We start from the raw sequence: 27,409 nt of genomic DNA on the forward strand, positions 1-27,409 counted from the left end.
GCCAATGCCGATATGCTTAAATCGAAAAGGAATTATTTCTGTAGCAACAGGCGAGATTTAAGGATGGTGTGTTGCCTCCCTGGTGCCGGGATCCAGGATGTCACGGACCGATTGCAGGGAGTCCTCAAGAGTGAAGGTGAACATCTGGAAGTGGTGGTGCATGTGGGCACAAATGACGTGGGGAATAAGAAGAAAGACTTTCTGCCGCGTGACTTCAGAGAACTCGGAAGAAGGCTGAAAAGCAGGACTTCCAGGGTGGTTATCTCCGGTTTGCTTCCAGTTCCTCATGCTGGAATGGGCAAGAACAGGGAGATAATGGATCTGAATGTGTGGCTGAGGAACTGGTGCAGGAAGCAAGGATTTACATTCTTGGACCATTGGGGTATGTTTCGGGGTAAGGATGAATTGTACAAAAGGGACGGGTTTCACCTTAATAAGCAGGGCACCAGCATTCTGGCAGGCAGGTTTGCCTCTGCAACACGGGTGTATTTAAACTAAGTAGTGGGGGGGAGGGGACGAACTGGAATTATAAGGATGGAGATAAAGGGAAAGTGAGAATAAGAAAAGTTAAGAAAGACAGCAGAATCAACAGAGCAGAAAGCTCAAGAAGGGATCGTACAGTATGGCCAAGTGATATAGGAATTGATATGGGAGGCGAGGGGAGTAATGAATTAAAAGTATTGTATATGAATGCACGGAGTATAAGAAATAAAGTGGATGGGCTTGAGGCACAGCTGGAAATTGGTAAGTATGATGTTGTGGGAATAACAGAGACATGGCTTCAAGTGGACAGGGCCTGGGAAATGAATATTCAAGGGTATACATCCTATGGAAAGGACAGACTGATGGGCAGAGGGGGTGGGGTGGCTCTGTTGGTGAGGAATGATATTCAGTCCCTTGCGAGGGGGGACATAGAATCAGGAGACGTAGAGTCAGTATGGATAGAACTGAGAAATGCTAAGGGTAGAAAGACCCTAATGGGAGTTATCTACAGGCCCCCAAACAGTAGTCTGGATGTAGGGTGTAAGTTGAATCAAGAGTTAAAATTGGCATGTCGCAAACGTAATGCTACAGTTGTTATGGGGGATTTCAACATGCAGGTAGACTGGAGGAATCAGGTTGGTACCGGACCCCAAGAAAGAGAGTTTGTGGAGTCTGTCTGAGATGGATTCTTAGAACAGCTTGTACTGGAGCCGACCAGAGAGAAGGCAATTCCAGATTTAGTGTTGTGCAATGAAACAGATTTGATCAGGGACCCCGAGGTAAAGGAGCCATTAGGAGGTAGTGACCATAATATGATAAGTTTTAATCTACAATTTGAGAAGGAGAAGGGAAACTCGGAAGTGTCAGTATTACAGTTGAACAAAGGGAACTATGGTGCTATGAGGGAGGAGCTGGCCAAAGTTCAATGGAACAATACCCTAGCAGGGATGACAGTGGAACAGCAATGACAAGTGTTTCTGGGAATAATGCAGAAGGTGCAGGATCAGTTCATTCCAAGGAGGAAGAAAGATCCTAAGGGGAGTAAGGGGAGGCCATGGCTGACAAGGGAAGTAATGGACAGTATAAAAATAAAAGAGAAGAAGTATAACATAGCAAAGACGAGTGGGAAGCCGGAGGATTGAGAAACTTTTAAAGAGCAACAGCAGGTAACTAAAAAGGCAATACGTGGAGAAAAATGAGGTACGAAGGTAAACGAGCCAAGAATATAAAGGAGGATAGTAAAAGCTTCTTTAGGTATGTGAAAAGGAAAAAAAAATAGTTAAGACCAAAATTGGGCCCTTGAAGACAAACGGGTGAATTCATTATGGGGAACAAGGAAATGGAAGACGAGTTGAACACATACTTTGGATCTGTCTTCACTAGGTAAGACACAAACAATCTCCCAGATATAATAGTGGCCAAAGGACCTGGAGTAATGGATGAACTGAAGGAAATTTATATTAAGCAGGAAATGGTGTTGGATGGACTGTTGGGTCTGAAGGCTGATAAGTCCCCGGGACCTGATGGTCTGCATCCCAGGGTACTTAAGGAGGTGGCTTTAGAAATCGTGGACGCATTGGTAATCATTTTCCAATGTTCTATAGATTCAGGATCAGTTCCTGTGGATTGGAGGGTGGCTAATGTTGTCCCTCTCTTCAAGAAGGGAGGAAGAGAGAAAACAGGGAATTATAGACTGGTTAGCCTGACGTCAGTGATGGGAAAGATGCTGGAGTCAATTGTAGCCCCCCTGGCCACCCTCAGGGTCGCTCGGCTCGCTGTCATCTAGGGAAACAGTCTTGGCCCCACCAAACTGGGTAATTCGTTTGTGTGGATGCTGTGAGGTACCCCACCCCGCCCAGATAACAGACAATACACCAGATGCAATTAAATGATTTACAGTTTATAGATATTACTGGAACTATATAATTAAAAGAGAATAAAATATAAAAGGAAAATAAAAGGCGCCACACTTATCAAAGTTCAATCTCTTCGTGCACAAAAACCGTTGGAGCTCAAGGACCTTCTTCTTCACCCTGCGACCCCCTCGGACCACCTCGACCGGCCGCCTGGGACCAACAACGGTGGTCGACCAGACGCTCCACACGAGTCCATCTCCGTCTCCTCGCCGAACGTCCCGCTCGGGGTCCGACCCCGTTAGCGAACTCACAGCACCTCGTCCATCCTCTGTATCGCTCTCCCGCCTTCTCCCCCAAAACCCCGCGCATACAATATCTTCAAATACACCAAAACCATAACAACTATCCCAATTGGTTAATAACGTATTTCTTATCACCCTCTAAACCACAATAAGCTGCTAGCACAAACTTTCTCAGCGTTAAAGCACAACAAAGCTGCATTCCCCAGATTAACATAACAAAAATGCCATTTTAATTAGCCTCCGCAGTAACATAAAAATCGAAACCCCCTTACACTCTCCCCCCACCAAATAAAGTCATGTCCTCATGACTTCTAAATAACTTGCCACCCAGTCCTACAGACACACAACACACACATACACAGATACACACAGTGACAGTGCTCCCCAAACAGCGGACCTTACTCCTGTCCCACGGGCGCTAAATAGGCCAACCTATCTGGGAGCTTCTTAACCCTCTGAGACCTCCGTACCCCCTCACCTAAACCCAAAAGGCTCAGACACTACTAGGGATACCTCGGGCCTGCTTGCCAACTCCTCTCTCACTCAGGCCACCACTACAGCTCGGAGCCCCCTGTCCCATGTCCGGGACCCCGCCTCTCCTCCTTCCTGATCCTGCTGTAACTCAGACTGCCCACAGCTAGCCCCCCCCACTACACCTGACTCAGTGGGAGAAAGGCCAAAGGTCTCTTCCTCAATCACGGGGAAGTTAGCGAAAGGCAGCATGTACCACATGTGCAGCACATCATCCTTCGAATCTGTATCCTTCCTCATTCCCTCGATCGATAGCTGCTGGTTAAGTTTCTCCAAACTGAAAAATTTAGCTGGGGCTACCGCTTCAGCCTCCTGCAATCGAGACGTCAGCTTCTCCGGGGACTCCTTCAACTCTCGCCACAGCCTCAGCAGTTCTGACTCAAGGTTCCTGGCCATCTCAATCTGGGACGCAGTTACCCCACCAGCTTCTTCCTCCCTGACCTGAAAAGCAGCAGTTAAAGGATGTTCAGCCTCCGGTTGTTTCTTCCTGAGGGCGTCTTCCAGGTCAACTTACAGTTTTTCCACTTCATTTAAACTCGCGATAGTCATCTTCAGGTTCCTTTCAAGCGTCCGCCTCCCTTTTCCGAGATCTGTCCTCCATTTCTTTACCTCCTCGGGAGCGTAGTTAAACTCCCCTCCCCGGGCTCTCGGTTTTCTGTTGACCTTAGTCAGAACACTTTCTTGATATTCCCCAACTTGTAAATCTTCCAATCTGTTCTGAATGGACGTCTTGAGTTTCTGCTGATCCCTTCGAAGGTGGGTCATTGTTTCTTCTCGCTGGATTAATTCGTCAGTATATGACCGCAGTGCGGTGCAAATCCCCTCTCTTCCCTGTGTCTCATTCAGATTGACGACCTGGGTTTCCATCCCCCGGTCCACCACCGTCTGTCCCAACACCAGGAAGTTCAACTGGTATGTCGGGTCATTTTCCTCACATTGCACCAAACTCCTCCGGCCAAAAATTCCTCCACATTTGACACTTCGCTTCGGTCGCCCGGGCTCAGCCACTCGCCTCGCCTCATAGTCCCCCCAGGCGAATCCAAGCTCTAGGCGGTCATCCACATATGCCAAAACTCCACACACCTTCACTTCCCCCATGGTCTTCCTCATGCCCCGCGAGAAGGATGCAGGGGCTCCGAATATGCCCTTGGGCATCTTTTCGGATCGGAAGAATCCTAGGGAACTAGTAAAGGCCATCTTCAGCTCAACAGCCACACTCCTCAGGATCTGGCAACATCCACCCCTCAGATGCAGCACATTAAACCACGTCGCATAATCCACACACACGCTGCCTTCATCTTCCACGCCTCCAGGGTCCAGTTACCGCGACCTCTCTCTCACTGAGGTGTCTTCAGCGGTCAACTCCCCTCCCTCGTGGTGGTTCGGAGCATCTACTAAGAGGGTCTCACCCTCAGTTACTTTCCCCAAGCCGTACCACCGCTGGGTCTCATTTAAATTCGGTACTGGCTCAAGGCTGCTACACATGTCCTCAGAAGTGACTCGACATGCTGGGTGCCCAGACAATGCCCGCATGAACTCCAGGGTCATTAACCAATCATCGTCTTCTGGATAACTACTGCCACTAGTGCCCAAAGTCTCCGGTGCCCTTGCGGTTGTCAAGGGTAAATGCTTCAGACACCGGTTGTAAAACGAACTGTACAACAACTTGATCTGTGCCCCGGGGTCGAGGATAGCTTTAGCATCGCTTCCCTCTATTCATAACGACACCCTGGGGCGTGGTCCCTCTAAGCCTTCAGGAATAGGGTCTTTTCCTTGCGGAAGTTCAGTGGTACGTTGCTAGGAACGTGCTTCCCCAGAGACCGCAGGCCGTTCCCCCACTGGGCCTCCACTAAGTTTCCCGACACCTCTCTGATCAGCTGAACAACTGATCCCCTGAAATGATCCCCCTGGCACTACAAGCAATTTAGCCGCCCTCCTCGCCAGAGAAGACACACTGAAAACTTTCCCCCCTCTTTCAAATAACTGACAGCTGTCACTACGGTGTAAGTGAACCTGACAGTTCTAACACCGTCACCAGCCCGCCTATCAAACTTTCAACCAATCCCTGTCGCTCTCCCTCAACCGGGCACTGCCACTCATCTAACAATTGAGAGATCCGCTCCGCCCACGCCTCGCACGCCTCCGCCCCTCCTGGGGTGGACACTATCCCCAGTGCCAGGTGGAGCCTGCCAGAGCTAGAACATTTATTCGCAGACTCTACCTCCAAATCAGACCACTCTTTCCTCTCTCTCCCAACTGCATGGACAGCCCCGAGTGCCACCCCTAACTCGTCAATGCTAGTCTGAACTCGAACAAAGACCTCACCCACAACGCATACAGCAATCAACAGCAAATAACCCACAGAGACACACATTACAGATTTAATCAGGGCACCCACACAGCATACCAACAGACTCAAGCATCCCGGACAAAGCCCCCACAATGTAGCCCCCCTGGCCTCCATCAGGGTCGCTCAGCTCGCTGTCGTCTAGGGAAACAGCCCCAGCCCCGCCAAACTGGGTAATTCGTTTGTGTGGATGCTGTGTGAGGTACCCCACCCCGCCCCAAATAACAGACAATACACCAGATGCAATTAAATGATTTACAGTTTATAGATATTACTGGAACTATATAATTAAAAGAGAATAAAATATAAAAGGAAAATAAAAGGCGCCACACTTATCAAAGTTCAATCTCTTCGTGCACAAAAACCGTTGGAGCTCAAGGACCTTCTTCTTCACCCTGCGACCCCCTCGGACCACCTCAACCGGCCGCCTGGGACCAGCAACGGTGGTCGACCAGACGCTCCACACGAGTCCGTCTCCGTCTCCTCGCCGAACGTCCCGCTCGGGGTCCGACCCCGTTAGCGAACTCACAGCACCTCCTCCATCCTCTGTATCGCTCTCCCGCCTTCTCCCCCAAAACCCCGCGCATACAGTATCTTCAAATACACCAAAACCATAACAACTATCCCAATTGGTTAATAGCACCCTCTTATCACCCTCTAGACCACAATAAGCTGCTAGCACAAACTTTCTCAGCATTAAAGCACAACAAAGCCGCATTCCCCGGATTAACATAACAAAAACGCCATTTTAATTAGCCTCCGCAGTAACATAAAAATCGAAACCCCCTTACACAATTATAAAAGATGAAATTATGACAGAAAAGGCTGTTTCTGGGTTTCCAACCCCCAGTCCCTGTTCTGTACTCGCAGACACACAGACAATGAAAAATCAGGCCTTTAACTTATGGATACACTGATACAGGAGTTTCAACCATTTGAGTCATGTTTAAATGTCAGGACTTAGTTTCAACAGTTTCAGGTAATACACTTTGTCTGTTTAGAGTCATAAAGTCATAGAACCATAGAACACTACAGCACGGAAAACAGGCCCTTCGGCCCTTCTAGTCTGTGCCGAAACTTTATTCCCCTAGTCCCATTGACCTGCACCCAGTCCCTAACCCTCCAGACTTCTCCCATCCATGTATATATCCAATTTATTCTTCAAATTTAAGAGTGAGCCTGCATTTACCACATCAGATGGCAGCCCGTTCCACACTCCCACCACTCAGTGAAGAAGTTCCCTCTAATGTTCCCCCTAAACATTTCCCCTTTCACCCTAAAGCCATGTCCTCTCTCATTTATCTCTCCTAATCTAAATGGAAAGAGCCTGGAGAAGTACAACACAGAAATAGGTTCTTCATCCCATCTAGTCCAGGTTAAAATGATTTAATCTGCCTACTCCCATCAACCTGCACTGGGACAATAACCATCCATGTCCTTACTGTCAACGTACCTATCCAAACTTCTCTTAAACTGGCCAGTTCTGTTATAAAGTTAAAGTTCAAAGTAAATTTGTTATTAAATTACATATGTGTCACCATGTATAACCCTGGGATTTATTTTCATGTGGGCATATGCAATAAATCCAGACAATAATAACCATAATAATATCAACGAAAGACTTGGGTGTTCAATGGTGTGCAAAAGATAAGAAACTATGCAAATACAAAATGAAAGAAATAGTAATAATAAAAAAATAAATAAGCAATAACCATCGAGAACATGAGATGAAGAATCCTTGAGAGTGAGTCTATTGGTTGTGAGCACATTTCAAAAGATGGGGCAAGTAAAGTTGAGTGAAGTTATCCCATTGGTTCAAGATACTGATGGCTGAGGGATAGTAACTGTTCCTGAAACTGGAGGTGTGGGTCCTGAGGCTCCTGTGCCTTCTTTCTAATGCCATCAGTGAGAAGAGAGACTGTCCTGGATGGTGGGAGTCCCTGATGATGGATGCTACCTTACAGTGACAGCGTTTCATGTAGATGTGCTCAATGATGGCGAGGGCTTTCCCTGTGGTGGACTGGCCTGTATCCACTACTTTTTGTAGGAGTTTTCCTTTAAGGCCATTGGTGTTCTCATACCAGGCTGTGAGTCAACATACTCTGCACGACACATCTATAGAAGTTTGTCAAATTTTTAGATGTCATGCCGAATTTCTACAAACTCCTAAGGAAGTAGAGGCACTGCTGTGCTTACTTCATAATAGCATATACATGCTGGGTACAGGACAGATTCTCCGAAGTAATAACACCAAGGAATTTAAAGTTGTTGACCCTCTCCTCCTCTGATTCTCTGATGAGGTCTGACTCGTGGACCTCGAGTTTCCATCTCACTTCACACATGGGATGGCTTTCTAGAGATTGTACCTGGACCTTTGTAACTTTCTTGGTCGCGACACTTGAATGCCTCTGATCTGGCTCTCAGCAAATTGTAGATCACATGGTTTATCCAGGGCTTTTGATTGAGGAAGATTCTGAATGATCATGTGGGAATACACTCGTCTACAACTGTTTTAATCAAGTCTGAGACAACCATGGTGTATTCATTCAGATCCACGATGAGTCCTTGGACACGGTCTAGTCCACTGAATCAAAGCAATCCCATAGCCTCTCTTCTGCCTCCCACAATCAGCTTTTTGTTGTCCTTATCTCTGCAGCTTTGCTTTTCAGCCTCGGCCTGTATGCAGGGAGGAAAAGGACAGCTGAGTGATCCAATTCATCGCAATACAGTGTGGGAATGGGATGGTAAGCATTCCTTATCTGAGTATAACAGTGTTCTAGTGTGTTGGAACCTCTGGTGCTACAGGTTATACGCTGATAGTAGTTGGCCAGAGTTTACTTCAAACAAGCCTGGTTAAAGTCCCCGACTCTGATTTGAAATGCGTCGGGATGGACTGTTTCTTCCTTGGTACCTTACAGTGACAGCGTTTCATGTAGGTGTACTCAATGATGGCGAGGGCTATATGCAGTATCGCAAGTGCTTGTTTATAATTGATCACTGGTGATATGTAAGCTGTGGTCAGGATAATGGAGAAGAACTCCCTAGGTAAATAGAACAGATGGCACTTGACCATTAGGTGTTCAAGGTCAGGCGAACACGAGTTTGACAAAACCACCACATCAGAGCACCACCAACAGCTTATCAGGAAACACAGACCTCCACATTTTAACTTTTCTGAATCAACAGTTCAGTCCATATGGAAAATCAAGAAGCCTTCCAGTTTGATCGTTGCATCTGGCATGCTGGGAGAAAGACAAGTCTTGCTCAGACGCAGAAAACAACAGTCCCTCATTTCCCTCCGATACATCAATCTTACTGTCAGGTTCTCAGTTTTGTTCTCCAGTGACTGCACGTTTGCCAACAAGATGCTGGGTAGAGGAAACCTCATCTCTTTGTTTCTCAGCCTTGCTTGGAGTCCCCCTCCGCCCCACCAACCCACCTCATTTCTGGCTGTAGTGATGAACCTTCGTCCACTTAAAGGTGCCCTACCTGCCTGGTCTGCCGAGACCTTCAGACAATCATGAAATTGTCACCCATGACTGTGCTGCCACACACAGCTCCAACATGTTGATCAAATTTGCAGATGATAAGACATTGATCGACCTTATTTCTAGGGTGACAAGACAGCCTACAGAGGAGAGGTTAACACCCTGATACCGTGGTGCCAAGAATACAACCCCTCCCTCAATGTCCAAAACACAGAAGAGCTGGTCGTGGATTACAGGAGGAACGGAGACAGGCTCATCCCTATCAACATCAATGGGACTGTAGTTGAGAGGGAGAGTAGTTTCAAGTTCCTCAGTATACACATCACCGAAGATCGCACCTGGACTGTAAACACTGGCTGTGTGGCAAAAAAAGCACAATGGCATCTCTTCCACCTCGGGCAACTGAAGAAGTTCGGCATGAACCCCCAAAACCTCATGATCTTCTACAGGGGCACCATTGACAGTATCCTGACTGGCTGTATCACCACTTGGTATGGGAACTGCACCAACCTCAATCGCTGGGCACTTCAAAGAGTGGTACAGGCAGCCCAGCGCATCTGTGGATGTGAACTTCCCTCCATTGAGAACATTTACAACAGCAGGTGCAGAAAGAAGGCCTGGAAGATCATCTGGGACACCACTCACCCCAACCATAAACTGTTTCAGCTGCTTCCATCTGGCAAATAGTACCACAGTGTTAAAGGCAGGACCAACAGGGTATGGGACAGCTTCTTTCTAGAAGCTATTAGACTTTTAAATTCGCATGTCTGTACATTGCAATGGAGTCATAACGCAAAGATCTTTACTCACTTACATTGTGGAATGGATATAAGATTTTAAATAAATTCAAATTCAAATCTGTGGATCATTAAGTTGATTTAAATGTACATTACTTAGAGGGAAATTACATGCTGCAGACTGCAGTTCTGTTATAAATGTGTCAATCCACGTTGTTAATGTTTGTTTCTATGTACAGACATTGCCTGATCTCCTGGGCATTTCCAATATTTTCCACTGCATCCCTCTCTCTTCATCTCCCCACTCTGTCTCTGTGTCTTCCCGTCTCCCACCCCCTTGCTCTTTCAGCCTTCCTCTTTCCCATTTCTTTCTGCCCCGTAATCTCCCTGTGCTGTTCCCTCTATTCCCCTCTCTCACTCTCTGTTCTGCTGTTCCTCTCTCTCACTCTCTGTTCTGCTGTTCCTCTCTCTCACTCTCTCTCTCTCTCACACACACACACTCTCTATCTGCTTCCCCTCCATCTCTCTCTGTCTCCCACCACCTCCCTCCCCACGTTCCTCTCACTCTGCCATCAGCTGGAGCAGCTCAAACTCTGAGTACTGGAGTTGATGTAACTGCAATCTGAAAGAACATCGGGAGAATATTGGGAGCGGGATTAGGCCACCCAGACTCACAAGTCTACCCCTCCATTCAATATGATCTGTCCCAGGCCTCATCTTCTCATCTGTGTCTCTTGCACACCAGTTGAACACCCAAGTCTTTCGTCGATATTGTTATGGTTATTATTCTCTGGATTTATTGGATATGCTCACAAGAAAATAAATCCCAGGGTTGTACATGGTGACACATATGTAATTTAATAATAAATTTACTGTGAACTTTAACTTTATCAGTGAACTGGCTAGTTTAAGAGAAGTTTGGTTAGGTATGTTGATTGTAAGGACATGGTTAGTTATGGTCCCGGTGCAGGTCGATGGGAGTAGTCAGTTTAAATCATTTCAACATGGACTAGGTGGGCCGAAGAGCCTTCTTCTGTGTTGTTCTACTCTATGACTCTAAACAGAGAAAATGTATTACCTGAAGCTGTTGAAACTATGCCCTGACAGTTTCAACATGACTCAAATGATTGAAGCTCCTGTATCAGTGTATTCATAAGTTAAAGGTCTGATATCTCATTGTCTGTGGGTCAGCTTTGAGTGTCCTATGTACTTGAACCCCAAGATCCCTCTGATCCCCCACACTGCCAAGAGTCTTGCCATTAATGCTATATTCTGCCATCATATTTGACCTACCAAAATGAACCACGCCACACTTATCTGGGTTGAACTCCAACTGCTATTTCTCAGCCCAGTTTTGCATCCTATCAATATCCTGCTGTAAACTCTGTCAGCCCTCCACACTATCCACAACACTACTAACCTTTGTGTCATCAGCAAACTTACTAACCCATTCCTCCACTTCCTCATCCAAGTCATTTATAAAAATCACAAAGAGTAGGGTTCCCAGAACAGATCCCTGAGACACACCACTGTTCACCAGCCCTTTCCTCTTTTGTCCTTTGAAAAATGTGTGAAAACTTTTCTTCGAGAGAATTAACTTATTCAATGTTTCTGAGGGATGAAGAGTCCAAACGTGGATTCCGGATATGAGATGCCCATATTTCAGAGGGATATGGGCATTCAGGGAAACTGTTGATGGGTGGACAGTTAAATTTGGAATTAGAATTTAACATCTTGGAAAGATTGGAATATTTGGGGAGCAATTCTATAAACAAGAGATGCCAAAAATCACAATCATACACACAAAATGCTGTAGGAACTCAGCAGGTCAGGCAGCATCTATGGAGAAGAGTACAGTGGATGTTTTGGACAGAGACCCTAGTTCAGGACTGGAAAAAAGAGATGAGAAGTCAGAGTAAGAAGATGAGGGAGGGGATGGAGAAATACAAGGTACTGTAGCAGGTGATAGGTGAAACAGGGAGAGGGGAAGGGTGACGTAAGGAGCTGGAAAGTCGATTGGTGAAAGAGATGAAGGGCTAGAGAAGGGGGAATCTGATGAGAGGATGGAAGACCACAGAAGAAAGAGAAAGGGGGAGGGGCCCAGAGGAAGGTGATGGGTAGGTAAGGGGATCAGATGAGAGTGGGAAACAGGAATGAGGAATAGTGAATGATGAAGGAGGAGGGGAGCAGTTACTGTAAATTCGAGAAATCGACATTCATGCCATAAGGTTGGTGGCTACCCAGATGGAATATAAGTTGTTTCTCCAATCTGCGTATCACCTCATCGCAGCAGTCGAGGAGGTCATGGGCTGACATGTCAAAATAGGAATGGAAAGTTGAATTGAAATGGGTGGCCACTGGGAGATCTCACTTTTTCTTGCAGACAGAGCATAGGTGCTCGGCAAAGCGATCTTCCGATTTACGTCAGGTTTCAGCGATATACAGGAGGCCACAATGGGAACACCAAATACAGTAGATGACCCCAGCAGACTCACAGGTGAAGTGTTGCCTCACCTGGAAGGAGTGTTTGGGGCCCTGAATGGTAGTGATGGACATGGTGAATAGTAGTGATGGAGGTGGTGTAGGGGTAGCTGTGGCACTGGTTCCATTTGCAAGGATAAGTGCCAGGAGGGAATTCAGTGGGAAGGAATGAACGCATGGAAAGCCCCTCCTATTCTACTGCTCTGTTACAGTATATATTTGTAGAAAAGCAGAAACAATATGGAGTTCTAAAGGTGAAATCTAAAAAATTTAGAAATAATCATAAAATATTGATTACCAGTTATATTTTGGGCCATTTTGCTGCTAATGAGGTGTTTAGTTGTTGTTCTTAATCTAAGAAAGAATAAAATAAAATTTTTGTTTAGACCTTAAGAGCATAAAACATAGGAGCAGAATTAGGCCATATGGCCATCAGGTCTGCTCTGCCATGTCATCATGGCTGATCCATTTTGCTCTCAACCCCATTCTCCTGCCTTCTCCCCAGAATCTTTATGCCCTGAGAAATCCAGACCCAATCCATATCTGCTCCCTGTGGCAACAAACTCCACAGATTCATCACCCTCTGGCTAAAGGAATTCTTCATCTCCATTCTAAATGTTTGTTCTTTTTAATAGACAATAGACAATAGGTGCAGGAGTAGGCCATTCGGCCCTTCGAGCCAGCACAGCCATTCACTGTGATCATGGCTGATCTTCCACAATCAGTACCCCGTTCCTGCCTTCTCCCCATGTCCCTTGACTCCACTATCTTTAAGAGCTCTATCTAACTCTTTCTTGAAAGCATCCAGAGAATTGGCCTCCACTGTCTTCTGAGGCAGAGCATTCCACAGATCCACAACTCTCTGGGTGAAAGGTTTTTCCTCAACTCCGTTCTAAATGGCCTACCCCTTATTCTCAATTTGTGGCCTCTGGTTCTGGACTCCCCCAACATCGGGAACATGTTTCCTGCCTCTAGCACGTCCAATCCCTTAGTAATCTTATATGTTTCAATCAGATCCCCTCTCATCCTTCTAAATTCCAGTGTATACAACCCCAGTCGCTCCAGTCTTTCAACATATGACAGTCCCGCCATCCCGGGAATTAACCTTGTGAACCTACGCTGCACTCCCTCAATAGCAAGAATGTCCTTCCCCTTTTCTTAACTTGACAACATTCAGATAGTAATCTGCCTTCCTGTTCTTGTCACCAAAGTGGATAACAGCACATTAAACTGCATCTGCCATGCATCTGCCCACTCACCCAGCTTGTCCATGTCACCCTGCATTCTCATAACTTCCTCCTCACATTTCACACTGCCACCCAGCTTTGTGTCATCTGCAAATTTGCTAATGTTACTTTTAATACTTTCATCTAAGTCATTAATGTATATTGTAAATAGCCGTGGTCCTAGCACGAAGCCTTGCGGTACCCCACTAATCACCGCCGGCCATTCTGAAAGGGACCCGTTAATTCCTACTCTTCCTTCCTGTCTACCAACCAATTTTCTATCCATGTCAGTACCCTACCCCCAATACCATGTGCTCCAATTTTGCCCACTAATCTCCTATGTGGGACCTTATCAAAGGCTTTTTGAAAGTCCAGGTACACTACATCCACTGGCTCTCCCTTGTCCATTTTCATAGTTACATCTTCAAAAAATTCCATTAGATTAGTCTCACCTGATTTCCCTTCCATAAACCCATGTTGACTTGGACCGATCCTGTCACTGCTATCCAAATGTGCCACTATTTCATCTTTTATAACTGACTCCAGCATCTTCCCCACTACTGATGTCAGGCTAACTGGTCTATAATTCACTGTTTTCTCTTTTCCTCCTTTCTTAAAAAGTGGGATAACATTATCCATCCTCCAATCCACAGGAACTGATCCTGAATCTATAGAACATTGGAAAATGATTACCAATGGTCCACAATTTCTAGAGACACATCCTTAAGTACCCTGGGGTGCAGACCATCAGGCCCTGGGGATTTATCAGCCTTCAGTCCCATCAATCTATCCAACACCATCTTCTGCCTAATATGAATCTCCTTCAGTTCCTCCGTTACCCTAGGTCCTCCGGCCACTATTACATCTGGGAGATTGTTTGTGTCTTCCCTAGTGAAGACAGATCCAAAGTACCTGTTCAGCTCGTCTGCCATTTCTTTGTTCCCCATGATAAATTCACCCATTTCTGTCTTTAAGGACCCAACATTGGTCTTAAATAATTTTTTCCTCTTCACATACCTAAAGAAGCTTTTACTATCCTCCTTTATATTCTTGGCTAGTTTACCTTCGTACCTCATCTTTTCTCCCCATATTGCCTTTTTAGTTATCTTCTGTTGCTCTTTAAAAGTTTCCCAATCCCCTGGCTTCCCACTCATCTTTGCTATGTTATACGTCTATGTTATTTTTATATTGTCCTTGACTTCCCTTGTCAGCCACGGTTGCCCCTTACTCCCCTTAGAATCTTTCTTCCTCTTTGGAATGAACTAATCCTGCACCTTCTGTATTATTCCCAGAAATATCCGCCATTTTTATTCTGAGTCTGTGCCCTGTGCTCCTAGATTCCCTCTGACTCCTAGACAGGAAACATCCTCTCTACATCCACTCTATCTCTGCCTTATTTACCATAAGTGGAATCATTCTTATTTATGGTTTTAACAACTGTATCTATGAAAGTTGCAGCAAGGCAAGGATTAAGATGAGGTGCTGACAGAACAGTGTGCAGACATTGTACAGTTACTGAGCTAAACATGGTAACCCAAGCAAAACTCAATCCCGGACAGCCCAGCTCATCTTTGCTCAGCTTTTTTGCCAAGCCTGGGAACCAAGGCCACCAGGTGTACCAAGACAAGACACTGACAACTAATTTCTTTCAAGTTACTGACATAGAACCTCATTTCCACAAAGTCAGTTTTTGTTTTACCATCCCAATCTGCTCCAGCCATTTTTGTTACATGGTTCGGCAACTCCAAGGAAGATGCCCGGCTCCTTCAGGTTATCAGACCTGATAGTGATTGTGATATTAGATTGGTCCAGTGACCTCACTCTGACCAATGATAATGATTCAGATGGTCATAGATGCCGGTGAGTTTGTGAACTGACCATGGATCTGAGCACAATACAGTGACATCATGCATGTTGAATGAGGTTTAGACCGGGGTACCTCCATCGCCTGATAACAACACCTCTCTTTTCCCTTTGTTCTTCCTGATGGTTTGCAAAGGTTTCTATACAGCACAAAAACAAGGGAGAGTGAGCACCCGTGCCTGATACCAGATGGGGAAAGCTCTGTTTCCCACCAGTGGATTTGAACTACACTACATATGTTTGTGTGGAGCAGTTTGATGCAAATTCTGACTGTGGGGAGCATTTCTATTATGATCCACCCTCTATCAGCAGATGAATTCCTGAGTGATCGGCAACAGAGATCTCTGAGTTTTTGATCACGGTTTCTCCCCTTCTACTGTAAACACCTGGGTTATCTCCCAGTTCATCTGGATATGCAAGATGGAGTGAGTCCGACAGGTCGCGGTGCACAATGCCCCAGAGACAATTGCACCAAACGTTGCCTTCATCCTGATGACGGCCTTTGTGTGTAACTGTATCAAGTTGTGTGTGGATCTAAAGCACGTGGACACCGAGTGTCAATGTGCTGAGGTTCTACCCGTCACTGGTGTCGTGGCAGGTGGGTCTGCCCTGTTCTCTGGACACTTACGCACATGAGACAGATATCCGGTGCTGCTAGGAGATCATTTCGGTGAAGGAGCCCCTTAGATGTGTCTGAGACCTGTTGCTCTTCCAGCACCGTGAGGCGCCTGTAAGGAACGCTGCCGGCACTCTCAGGCTGTGTGAGGATGTGCTGGGGACACGCTGAAGCTCAGTGCAGCCAATGCAAAGGCTCCGTAGGGAACTACCACAGTCTGAGATCTTTCTGCTCCTGGACAGGGAGGGCCTGAATCGGCTCGGGTAGCCCCTCAAACAATGTCATAGTGTGTCATCTGAGAGAAACACATGGACGGCAATTGTTTTTTAACAGAGTTAACACTGCTGAGTATATTGACCATATGATGAATAGGATGTAATTTTTTTTCTCTTTTTGTGTCTATTTTATTATGAACAAAGATCATTTGTGAAATTAAAAAAAGGAACTCCTAAAACAAACAAGTTTTACTTGTTCGAGCAAACTCTTGCTCCTCCTCCTTGTTTTCTGACGACACCCGGAAACTGAAGCGGAAACGAGCGAAGCCGCAACTTCGTCATAAATACTTTAACAACCGTTTCCGTATTCAGCTTTATAGGGATTTAGAATGTATATCTAGTGCATATTCTGGAGCAGAGGGCGGCGGTAATGCACCATTAAGCTGGATGCCAACCGCTGTAAAACAAGATACAGACAGACAGTATTCAGCTTTATTGTTGACCAATCGTTATGAGTTCACTGCACATCACTCTCCTCCACTCCCCGCTGGGAAGCTCCGTGACCCGGTGTGCGGACCCTCCTCTGCTCTCTGTCCGCCAGCGAACGGGGTCAGTATCCCAGAGCAGGTCCGACACTGATCGGTCGGGAAGAGGCGTGGATCGGTTGAGCGTCGGACCCAAGAATCGTCAGCTCCGGGTTGAGAAGTTTATGTCCCTTCTCAGTCTCCGGATATTTCCACTCGTTCGCCTTTTCCCGCTTCTGCTCCAGCTTGGTGTGATCGGTGCCGAAGGTAAGGGAATGACTTCATGTGTGAATCCAAGAGTCACAGTCTCCCATTTCCGTGGTCGGAGACTGTGGTGTCAGGACAACAGATTGCTGACTGAACGAGCTTTTTCTTTTGGGGGAACTGCAGCTTTGCAAGCTGAAGTCTGTTGTCCGAGGCATAAGTATACAGATACATACAAATGATACGGCCATTCGCTTTTTTAACAGCACAGTACATTACAAACATGACAAAGTTCATTTAACTTTGTTCACGTGACTGAAATTATACACAACTTACATCAGGTGTCCCCAACCTCTTTCGCACTGCGGACCAGTTTCATATTGACAATATTCTTGCGGACCGGGGGGCGGGGGCGGCGGTTGCCAGCGGACAAGAGGGCACGATTTTTTTCTACAAATCGTTTTTAGCGATTCTTTTCACGGGGAGGGGGTGTTAATCTCGACCGGAATATAGATAATTAGCTAATACACTCAATTTCTTTTCTAAAAGGGTTTATCTAACGAATTTAATATTAAACACACAGCGCATATTTTCCTCGCAAGAATATGAGAAGTCAATTATCAGGGGACGACAGGGGAACTTGAAGTAAATGTTGAAGGAACTTCCAGTAGAAGTGGTAGAGGCAGGTTCGATATTATCGTTTAAAGAAAAATTGGATAGGTATATGGACAGGAATGGAATGGAGGGTTATGGGCTGAGTGCAGGTCGGTGGGAATAGGTGAGAGTAGTGTTCAGCACGGACTAGAAGGGCAGAGATTGCCTGTTTCCGTGCTGTAATTGTTATATAGTTATATAAGTCAAAAGCATCATAACATTTTAAGTAACATTTGGATGTTAGACACACAGCACATATTTCCACGTATGAACATATAAAATCATTGCAACACACCAATATCGCTGAATCAGTGGGAGCCCTGGGCTTGTTTTCCTGCAAAAGACGGTCCCATCGAGGGGTGATGGGAGACAGCGATACTCGAAGGGGGTTCCTTATGTCCAGTCTATTCCGAAATTTAGTTTTCGTTGCATTCATTGCAGAGATACGTTGGAAATGGAAGCAATGTTTTCAGTGCTTTTGTGGCTATCTCAGGATATTCAGCCTTGACTTTGATCCATAATGCCGGCAGAGATGTTATGTCAAACATACTTTTCAGCCTGCCGTCATTTGCAAACTCGGAGTTGATCTTCTTCCCGCGCTGAAATGGATGACGCGCGGGTAATGACCTCGGATGCGTAATGGCTCAACAGTGGGCGTGACAGGGAATGAGGAAAGGTGCAGCTGACTCCTATCACCAAATCGTATCGTTTCCTCGCATCCTCTGCGGCCTGGTATCGGTCCACGGCCCGGTGTTTGGGGATCGCTGGAATACGCCAACAAGTGGTGGATGAGATTTACTATCGAATAGATAACGAGGAAAGAGAACACAACTTTTTGAGGGCGTTAGATGAGCTCTGAGTTTTGGGTTTTAATTTTTGTATATGTGGGCTCAGTCTGGTTTACGAGCGGGTAAATTAGTGAATACAGAGACCTGGCTATTGTGTGCTGTGTACTTAATATTTCAGAAATATTAGAGTAATATTGTAAATAAATTGTTTGATTAAGCAATCGTTATTTAAATAGTTCATTACAGATTATATATAACAGTACTGAATGGCCGTCATCACGCGGTACGTCAAAGGTACACGGCTTGCTTAAACACAAAATATTCTGCAGATGCTGGAGTCAAAGCAAATCCAAGATCTGTTATTTATTTTAATTAGTTTAAACGAGGAGTTCAGGGTTTCCCGTTGACCTGGGGAGGCAGCTGAGGCCGGATGTGGTGTTGGATCAGACAGTCAGCTATTCTTGACTAGTGTATGGTGTCAGAATTGGTCTCCTTTTCGGATATGAACATTTCTTTGTATATTTTTTACGAGACCGAATAGCTAGCTCGACGCTGAACCTGGCACGGATGGAAAGCGTGCTCGGAGGTGACCCGACTTGGATACGAACTCGGGAGCTTTCGCTCCGGACGATGCCATTGAGCCACCAGCCGGTTGTCCTCATCGAGTTGATAGTTCCCTGGGAGGACCGCAGTATAAAAGGAAAAATTGGCTGTGATTAATTCATTTATTGAAACTGAAAATCCTGACATTTTAATCGGGACTGAATCTTGGCTTGACCCTTCGATTAAATTTTCTGAGATATTCCCCCCTCATCTCCAAATTTTTAGAAAGGACAGAAACTGTAGGCGGCAGGGGAAGATGGCAGCGCGCCGGGCGCACGCAGCTCTCCGGTGAAAAAATGATGTCGTATCTGTTAAATAGGGGCCGTGGACAATTTCTGATTTGATGGAGAATGGACGTGAAAACACAGAGGAACATCTGGAGAAATTTCTGAAACGCCCGTTCGCCGCTGTTATTACTATGCGGGCGGGAATCTTTCGGAGGGTAGGCCTCAAAATCCCCGGTCTTGCCTGCTTTTGGTGACCGAGAAAGAAGTCGAATCGCTTGGACAGAGATGGCACTCGGTACTCAGTGTCGGAGAGCTGATCAGAGCTCGAAGTTTTCGGATGACTCCGAGTCGGATTGTGGTCGGCACGGCAGGGAGAGTTTTTCTTCCCTCTCCCGACTGCGTGAGATGTGAGACATTTGAGAGACCTTGAACTTTACTGTGCTCATGGACTTCTTCATCAAGTTATGGTATTGTTGCACTGTTGTGAATATATGTATAATTATCATCAAAGTTGCTGGCAGGCCAGGCAGAATCTGTAGGAAGAGGTGCAGTCGACGTTTCGGGCCGAGACCCTTCGTCAGGACTAACTTAAGGAAGAGTGAGTAAGGGATTTGAGAGGGGGAGGGGGAGATCCAAAATGATAGGAGAAGACAGGAGGGGGAGGGATGGAGCCAAGAGCTGGACAGGTGATTGGCAAAAGGGGATATGAGAGGATCATTGGACAGGAGGTCCGGGAAGAAAGACAAGGCGGGGGGGACCCAGAGGATGGGCAAGAGGTATATTCAGAGGGACAGGGGGAGAAAAATGAGAGAAAGAACGTGTGCATAAAAATGAGTAACAGATGGGGTACGAGGGGGAGGTGGGGCCTTAGTGGAAGTTAGAGAAGTCAATGTTCATGCCATCAGGTTGCAGGCTACCCAGACGGAATATAAGGTGTTGTTCCTCCAACCTGAGTGTGGCTTGATCTTTACAGTAGAGGAGGCTGTGGATAGACATGTCAGGATGGGAATGGGATGTGGAATTAAAATGTGTGGCCACTGGGAGATCCTGCTTTCTCTGGCGGACAGAGTATAGGTGTTCAGCAAAGCGGTCTCCCAGTCTGCGTCGGGTCTCGCCAATACATAGAAGGCCACATTGGGAGCACCGGTCGCAGTATATCACCCCAGCCGACTCACAGGTGAAGTGTCACCTCACCTGGAAGGACTGTTTGGGGCCCTGAGTGGTGGTAGGGGAGGAAGTGTAAGGGCATGTGTAGCACTTGTTCCGCTTACACGGATAAGTGCCAGGAGGGAGATCAGTGGGGAGGGATGGGGGGGGCGAATGGACAAGGGAGTCGCGTAGGGAGCGATCCCTGCGGAAAGCGGGGGGGGAGGGAAAGATGTGCTTAATGGTGGGATCCCGTTGGAGGTGGCGGAAGTTACGGAGAATAATATGTTGAACCTGGAGGCTGGTGGGATGGTAGGTGAGGACCAGGGGAACCCTATTCCTAGCGGGGTGGCGAGAGGATGGAGTGAGGGCAGATTTGCGTGAAATGGGGGAGATGCGTTTGAGAGCAGAATTGATGGTGGAGGAAGGGAAGCCCCTTTCTTTAAAAACGGAGGACATCTCCCTCGTCCTGGACCATGTCCTCCTTTTTTAAAGAATCCTGTCTTCTATCATTTTGGATCACCCCCTCCCCCTCCCACTTTCAAATCTCTTACTAACTCTTCCTTCAGTTAGTCCTGATGAAGGGTCTCGGCCTGAAACGTCGACTGTATCCCTTCCTAGAGATGCTGCCTGGCCTGCTGCGTTCACCAGCAACTTTGATGTGTGTTGCTTGAATTTCCAGCATCTGCAGAATTCCTGTTGTTGTTTGTTGTTATATGTATAATTATGTGGTTTTGTCAGTTTTTTAAGTCTTGGTTTGTCCTGTGTTTTAGTGGTGTCACACCGGAGGAAGTAATGTATCATTTCTTAATGCATGCATTAATGCATTCTTAATTTCTAAATGACAATAAAAGGGGACTACGTGTCTTCATAATCTAAACTCTCAGGGAGGTAGTGTGCTTATTGGTGTGAACAATACTATTCCTTGTTTTGAAAGAACTGACTTAGGCAGCGATGCTGAGCAAATTTCATGTCAAGCTACACTTTAGGGACAAATGGCGCAGATCGGGAGTTTTTACTGTCCACCTGATGCTAATTCCGGGCCTCTTTTAGACCTTGAATCAAGCATTTCCAAAATAAACACCTCGTCACTTCTGTTTATAATCCTGAGGTGTGTGGGGGCGGGGGTGATTTTAATGTCCCAGGTGTAGATTGTACTGACGGCACACAAAGTGAACCAAAAGGTGCCCTTCAGGAAGCCCTGGCTGATTTGATTCTGAAAAATCATCTGACTCAGAAAGTCACTTTTCCTAGCAGACGCGATGATACAGGTGGCACCGAAAACACCTTAGATTTATTGCTGACTTCGCATCCAGATTTAATTTCGGAGGTTTCACCGATTCTTATTGAAGAGTGATTGCACAGCCGATTGGTATTGAAGAGTGGACATTGCCAATTGGTATTGAAGGGTAGGCACAGCCGATTGGTATTGAAGGGTGGACATTACACAGCTGATTGGTGTTGAAAGGTGATTGCATAGCAGATTGGATTGAAGGGTGGACATTGCCATTGTATAGAAGCACAGCTTTCAGGCTGAGCACTGAAGAATAAACAGCAAAGGCTCAATTGGGTTGTTTGATCTTGGGTCCGCGGAGACTCCATCTTCCTCTCACCCCACAATTTCTGAACACCCTAAACCACCCTTTTCCTTAGACATTTCCACCCCCCCCCCCCACCCCGATCCCAGCTCTCATCCGTCCTGGGCCTTCCCTGTTCCCTCTGATCTTCTCCTCCCTGAGGTAGAACGTTCTGTCCTCAGTAAGGGCCTCGCCTTTGTCCCCCTGTAACCACACCTCAGTGAGTTCCACACCTACCGCGACGCTGAATTCTTCTGCTGCCTTTGTTTCCCAGCCTATTTCTTTGATAAGGACGCTCCATCCCGCACCAATGACACCTTCTCCCATCTTCAACCCTCCTCCTCTTCCTGGACTTCTACTTGCCAACTGCCGACGGAACATTAACCATCTGGACTTTAACACTCTGCACTCCAATTCCAAACTCACTCCTTCTGAATCCTTTGCTCTCCACTCCCTCCACACTAATCCTAACCTCACCATCAAACCCGCAGATAGGGGGGCTGCTGTAGTTGTCTGGAGAACTGACCTTCACCTTGCTGAGGCCCAGTGACATCTCTCAGACACCTCCTCTTACTTACCCCTCAATCAGGATCCCACTAAGGAAAACCAGGCACTATCTCCCACACCATCACCAACCTTATTGACTCTGGGGATCTTCCATCCACCATCACCAAACTCATAGTGGCTGCACCCCACACCTCCCATATCTACCTCCTACCCAAGATCCACAAACCTGCTTGTCCAGGTAGACCCATTGTTTCAGCTTGTTCCTGCCCCACTGAACTCGTATGGGCAGACCTCGACTCTGTCTTATACCCCCTAGTTCAGTACCTTCTTACCTACATCCATGACACTTCACACGCTCTGGATCTTTTCAATGATTTCAGGTTCCCTGACCCCCATCATCTTATCTTTACTATGGATGTCCGGTCGCTATACACCTCCCTCCCCCACCAGGAAGGCTTCAATTCTGTCGGTTTCTTTGTGGACACCAGACACAACCAGTTCCCCTACACCACTACCCTCCTCCACCTAGCAGAACTTATCCTCATTCTAAATAATTTCTCCTTTGGCTCCCTCACTTCCTTCAAACAAAAGGTGTAGCCATGGGCACTCGCATGGGTTCCAGCTATGCCTGCCTTTTTGTCAGCTACATGGAACAGTCTATGTTCCAACCCTACACTGGTCACCACCCCACACTTTTCCTATGCTACACCGACAAGTGCATTGGTGCTGCTTCCTGCACCTGTGGTGAACTCGTCGACTTCATCCACTCTGCCATCAACTTCCACCCTGCCCTCAAATTTACCTGGTCCATTTCTGACATCTCCCTCCCCTTTCTCGATCTCTCTGTCTCCATCTCTGGAGACAGCTTATCTACTGAAGTCCATTACAAACGCACAGCTAGCTGGACTATACCTCATCCCACCCTGTTACTTGTAAAAATGCCAACCCTTCTCTCAATTCCTCCATCTCCTCCGCATCTGCTCTCAGGATGAGGCTTTTCATTCCAGAATGAAAGAGATGTCCTCCTTCTTCAAAGAAAGGGGCATTCCTTCCTCCACCATCAACAGTGCCCTCAACTGTATCTCTTCTATTTCACGCACGTCTGCACTCATCCCAACCTCCTGCCACCCTACAAGGGATAGGGTTCTTCTTGTCCTCAGCTACCACACCACCAGCCTCCACATCCAGCACATAATTCTTGAAACTTCTGCCATCTCCAATGATATCCCACTACCAAACATATCTTTCCTCTCCCCCCACCCCACCAATTTCTGCTTTCAGCAGGGATTATTCCCTATGTGACTTCCTTGTACATTTATCCCTCCCCACTGATCTTCCTCCTGGCACTTATCCTTGGAAGCAGAACAAGTGCTACACCTGTCCCTATATCTCCTCCCTCACTACCATTCAGGGCCCCAAACAGTCCTTCCAGGTGAGGCGACACTTCACCTGTGAGTCTGTTGGGGTTATATACTGTGTCCAGTGCTCCCGATGTGGCTTCCTGTATATTGGTGAGACCTGACGTAGATTGGGAGACCGCTTCACTGAGCATCTACAGTCCATCTGCCAGAAAATGCGGGCTGACCCAGTGGCCACCCATTTTAATTCCACTTCCCATCACATTCCAACTCCGCTGTTGTGATGAGGCTACACTCAGGTTGGAGGAACAACACCCTATATTCTGTCTAGGTAGCCTCCAACCTGGTGACATGAACATCAATTTCTTGAACTTCCGGTAATGCCACCCACTCCCTCCCCCCTTCACCATTCCCCCTCCCCTTTTCCCTCTCTCACCTCATCTCCTTGCCTGCCCATTGCCTCCCTCTGGTGCTCCTCCACCCTTTACTTTCTTCCCTGGCCTTCTGTCCTCTTCTGTCAGACTCCCTCCTTCTCCACCCCTGTATGTCTTTCATCAATCAACTTCCCAGTTCTTTACCTCATCCCTCCCCCTTCAGGTTTCACCTATCACGTCGTGTTTCTCTCTCCTCTCCCCGCCACCCACCTTTTAAATCTATTCCTCAGCTTTTTTTCTCCAGTCCTGACAAAGGGTCTCAGCCCGAAATGTGGTCTGTCTGATGACACAAAGGTTGGGGGTGTTGTGTGGAGGGTTGTCAGAAGTTACAGCGGGACATCGATAGGATGCAGAGCTGGGCTGAGAAGTGGCAGATGGAGTTCAACCCAGGTAAGTGTGAAGTGGTTCATTTTGGTAGGTCAAATTTGAAAGCAGAATACAGTATAAATGGTAAGGCTCTTGGCAGTGTGGAAGATCCGAGATATCTTGGGGTCTGTGTCCATAGGACACTCAAAGCAGGTTGACAGTGTTGTTAAGAAGGCATATAGTGTGTTGGCATGGGATTGAGTTCAAGAGCCATGAGGTAATGTTACAGCTATATAAGACTTGGTGAGACCCTTCTTGGAGTACTGTGTTCAGTTCTGGTCACCTCACTATAGGAAGGATGTGGATACTATAGACAGAGTGCAGAGGAAATTTATAAGGATTTTGCCTGGATTGGAGGGTGTACCTTATGGGAATAGGTTATGTGACCTTGGCCTTTTCTCCTTGGAGCGATGTTGAATGAGAGGTGACCTGATAGAGGTGTATAAGATGATGAGAGGCATTGATCGTGTGGATAGCCAGGGTTTTTTTTTCCCAGGGCTGAAGTGGCTAATATGAAGGAACATAGTTTTAAGGGGTTTGGAAGTAGGTACCGAGGGGATGCCAGGGGTATGTTTTTCACACAGAGGGTGGTGGGTGTGTGGAATGCATTGCCGGCGGTGGTGGAAGCGGATACAGTAGGGTCTTTTAAGAGCCTCTTAGATGGATATATGGAGCTTAGAAAAATAGAGGGCTATGCGCTAGGGAAATCCTAGGCAGTTTCTAGAGTAGGTTACATGGTCAGCACAACATTATGGGCCGAAGGGCCTGTAATGTACTGTAGTTTTCAATGTTCTATGTTCTGTGTTGCTGTAGATGCTGCCTGTTCTGCTGAGTTCCTGTAGCATTTTTTGTGTGCTGCTTGGATTTCGAACATCTGCGGATTTTCTCTTGCTTTCCATTGTTGTGGGTCATGTTGACAACCCAAAGTATGCCCATGCTTGGGCAAGATAGAAAACTTTTTAACTTACATTGTGGGCAACATTTTAAATGACTTGAATTATAAATTGAAATAACATCTATAGAGGATTCCAAAATATGGTACATCATAGGGAAATTTCAAGGTGATTTTCATGATCACTAGTCCAGAATCCACAAGATAAACCCAACCATATTCGGGAAGCATAATCTTTGTTGTCCAGTGTAATCATTCGATCACGATGCTGCATGATGGTATCTCCAAACAAGACACAGTCCATCACAATGCATTTCAAATCATAGTCCGAGACTTCAACCTGGCTTTTTTGAAGATAACCCTGCCCAATTACCACCTCCATATAACCTGTAGCACCAGAGGTCCCAACACATCAAAGCACTGTTATACTCAGATAAGGAATGTTCCATGCCCAGACCACATCTCGGTAAATTTGATCACTTGACTGTCATTCTGCCTGCATTGAGGCAGAGGCTAAAGAGCAAAACTCCAGAGATTAGGACAACAAAGCAGCGGTTGCAGGAGACAGAGCAGCAGCTAAGGGATTGCTTTGAGTCATCAGACTAGGTTGTGTTTGAGGACTTAAAGAAACATAGAAAACCTACAGCACAATACAGGCCCTTCGACCCACAAAACTGCCGAACATGTTCTTACCTTAGAAATTACCTAGAGTTACCCATCGCCCTCTATTTTTCTGAACTCCACTCATCTGGGCATCTGAATGAATACACCATGTAATGGACTTAAAACAGCTGTAGATGAGTGTCCTCACAAAATCATTCAGTTTTCCCCAAGCTGAAGCCCTGGATGAAGCATGAGATCCAAAATCTGCTGACGGCCAAGAAAGTTGCAAGAGGTCCACATACGATCTCCAGAAAGCCATCTCACTGGAGAACTGGCAGTTTTGGACTACACAGGAATCAACGAAGAATGCTCAACAGGGCTTGAATACTGTCACCGCTTACAAAGTTTAATCAGGTGACATAGGCAAGAACAGGGCTTTGCTTCCAGATGAACTCAAGTCCTTCTAAGCTCACTTTGACCATGAAAACATGGAGGAACCACCACAAACTCCTACAGTCCCTGATGATCCTGTGATTCCAATCCCTTGGGGGGGGGGGGGGGCAGCCTTCCGGAGTGTGAATCCATGAAAAGCTTCCAGCCAAGTACTAAAGACCTGCACTGGAGTGTTTGCGGAGATCTTTAACCTCTGTCTTTGTCAGTCTGAGGTACCGACCAGCTTCAGGCAGGCTTCACCTATACCAGTATCAGACGTCTGACCCTGCAAAAACTCATTTCAGGGAGGTAGCACCATCGATTTCCGGGAGACTCCCGGAACTTCCGGGAGAGTTGGGATGTCTGCAGTATTTTGCACTTGGATTTTCAGAAGGCTTTTGACAGGAGGCTGCTAAACAAAATAAGAGCCATGAGAATTACAGGAAAGATACTAACATGCACAGAGCATTGACAGATTGCCAGGAGGCAACGTGTGGGAATAAAGGGATCCTTTTAAGACTGGCTGCCGGTGACTAGTGGTGTTCCCAAGGAGTCTGTGTTGAGACTACTTCTTTTTCGTTGTACGTTAACAATGTGGATGATAACGTTGATGGCCTTGTGGCCAAGTTTGTGGATGCTACAAAGATAGAACATAGAACTGTACATCACAGGAACAGGCCAATGTTGGGCCGAAGGAGCTAAAAAGTACCCAAACACTAATCCCTCCTACCGAGACCATGCCAATATCCCTCTATCCTCCTTGTATCCATGTGCCTAACCAATCATCCCTTAAAAACCTCCAATGTATTTGCCTCTACCACCATACCAGGCAGTGCATTTCAGACATCCACCACTCTCTGAGTAAAAAGACTTGCCCTTCACATCCCCCTTGCACCTTCAATGTCCGCCCTCTGGTATTAGATATTACAACCCTCGAAACAGATACTCC

General features: G+C 46.5%; 1 protein-coding gene across 4 annotated transcripts in view; it reads left to right on the plus strand.

Annotated features, from left to right (window-relative positions):
- The first annotated feature begins 16,526 nt into the window (after positions 1-16,526).
- The window catches only part of LOC140198125 (uncharacterized), a 30,462-nt gene continuing 19,579 nt past the window's right edge, over positions 16,527-27,409 (plus strand). For 2 of the 4 annotated variants that reach the window (XM_072259068.1, XM_072259069.1), the window contains exon 1: positions 16,527-16,936. In XM_072259068.1, the coding sequence (XP_072115169.1) occupies positions 16,657-16,936 (280 nt within the window). In that variant the 5' untranslated portion in view covers positions 16,527-16,656. Of the gene's footprint in view, positions 16,937-18,775; positions 19,613-27,409 lie in introns of those variants that run through there. The other 2 variants (XM_072259070.1, XM_072259071.1) reach the window with 2 other exon arrangements.

Source organism: Mobula birostris, chromosome 5 (genome assembly GCF_030028105.1).
Source record: "Mobula birostris isolate sMobBir1 chromosome 5, sMobBir1.hap1, whole genome shotgun sequence".
NCBI lineage: Eukaryota > Metazoa > Chordata > Chondrichthyes > Myliobatiformes > Myliobatidae > Mobula > Mobula birostris.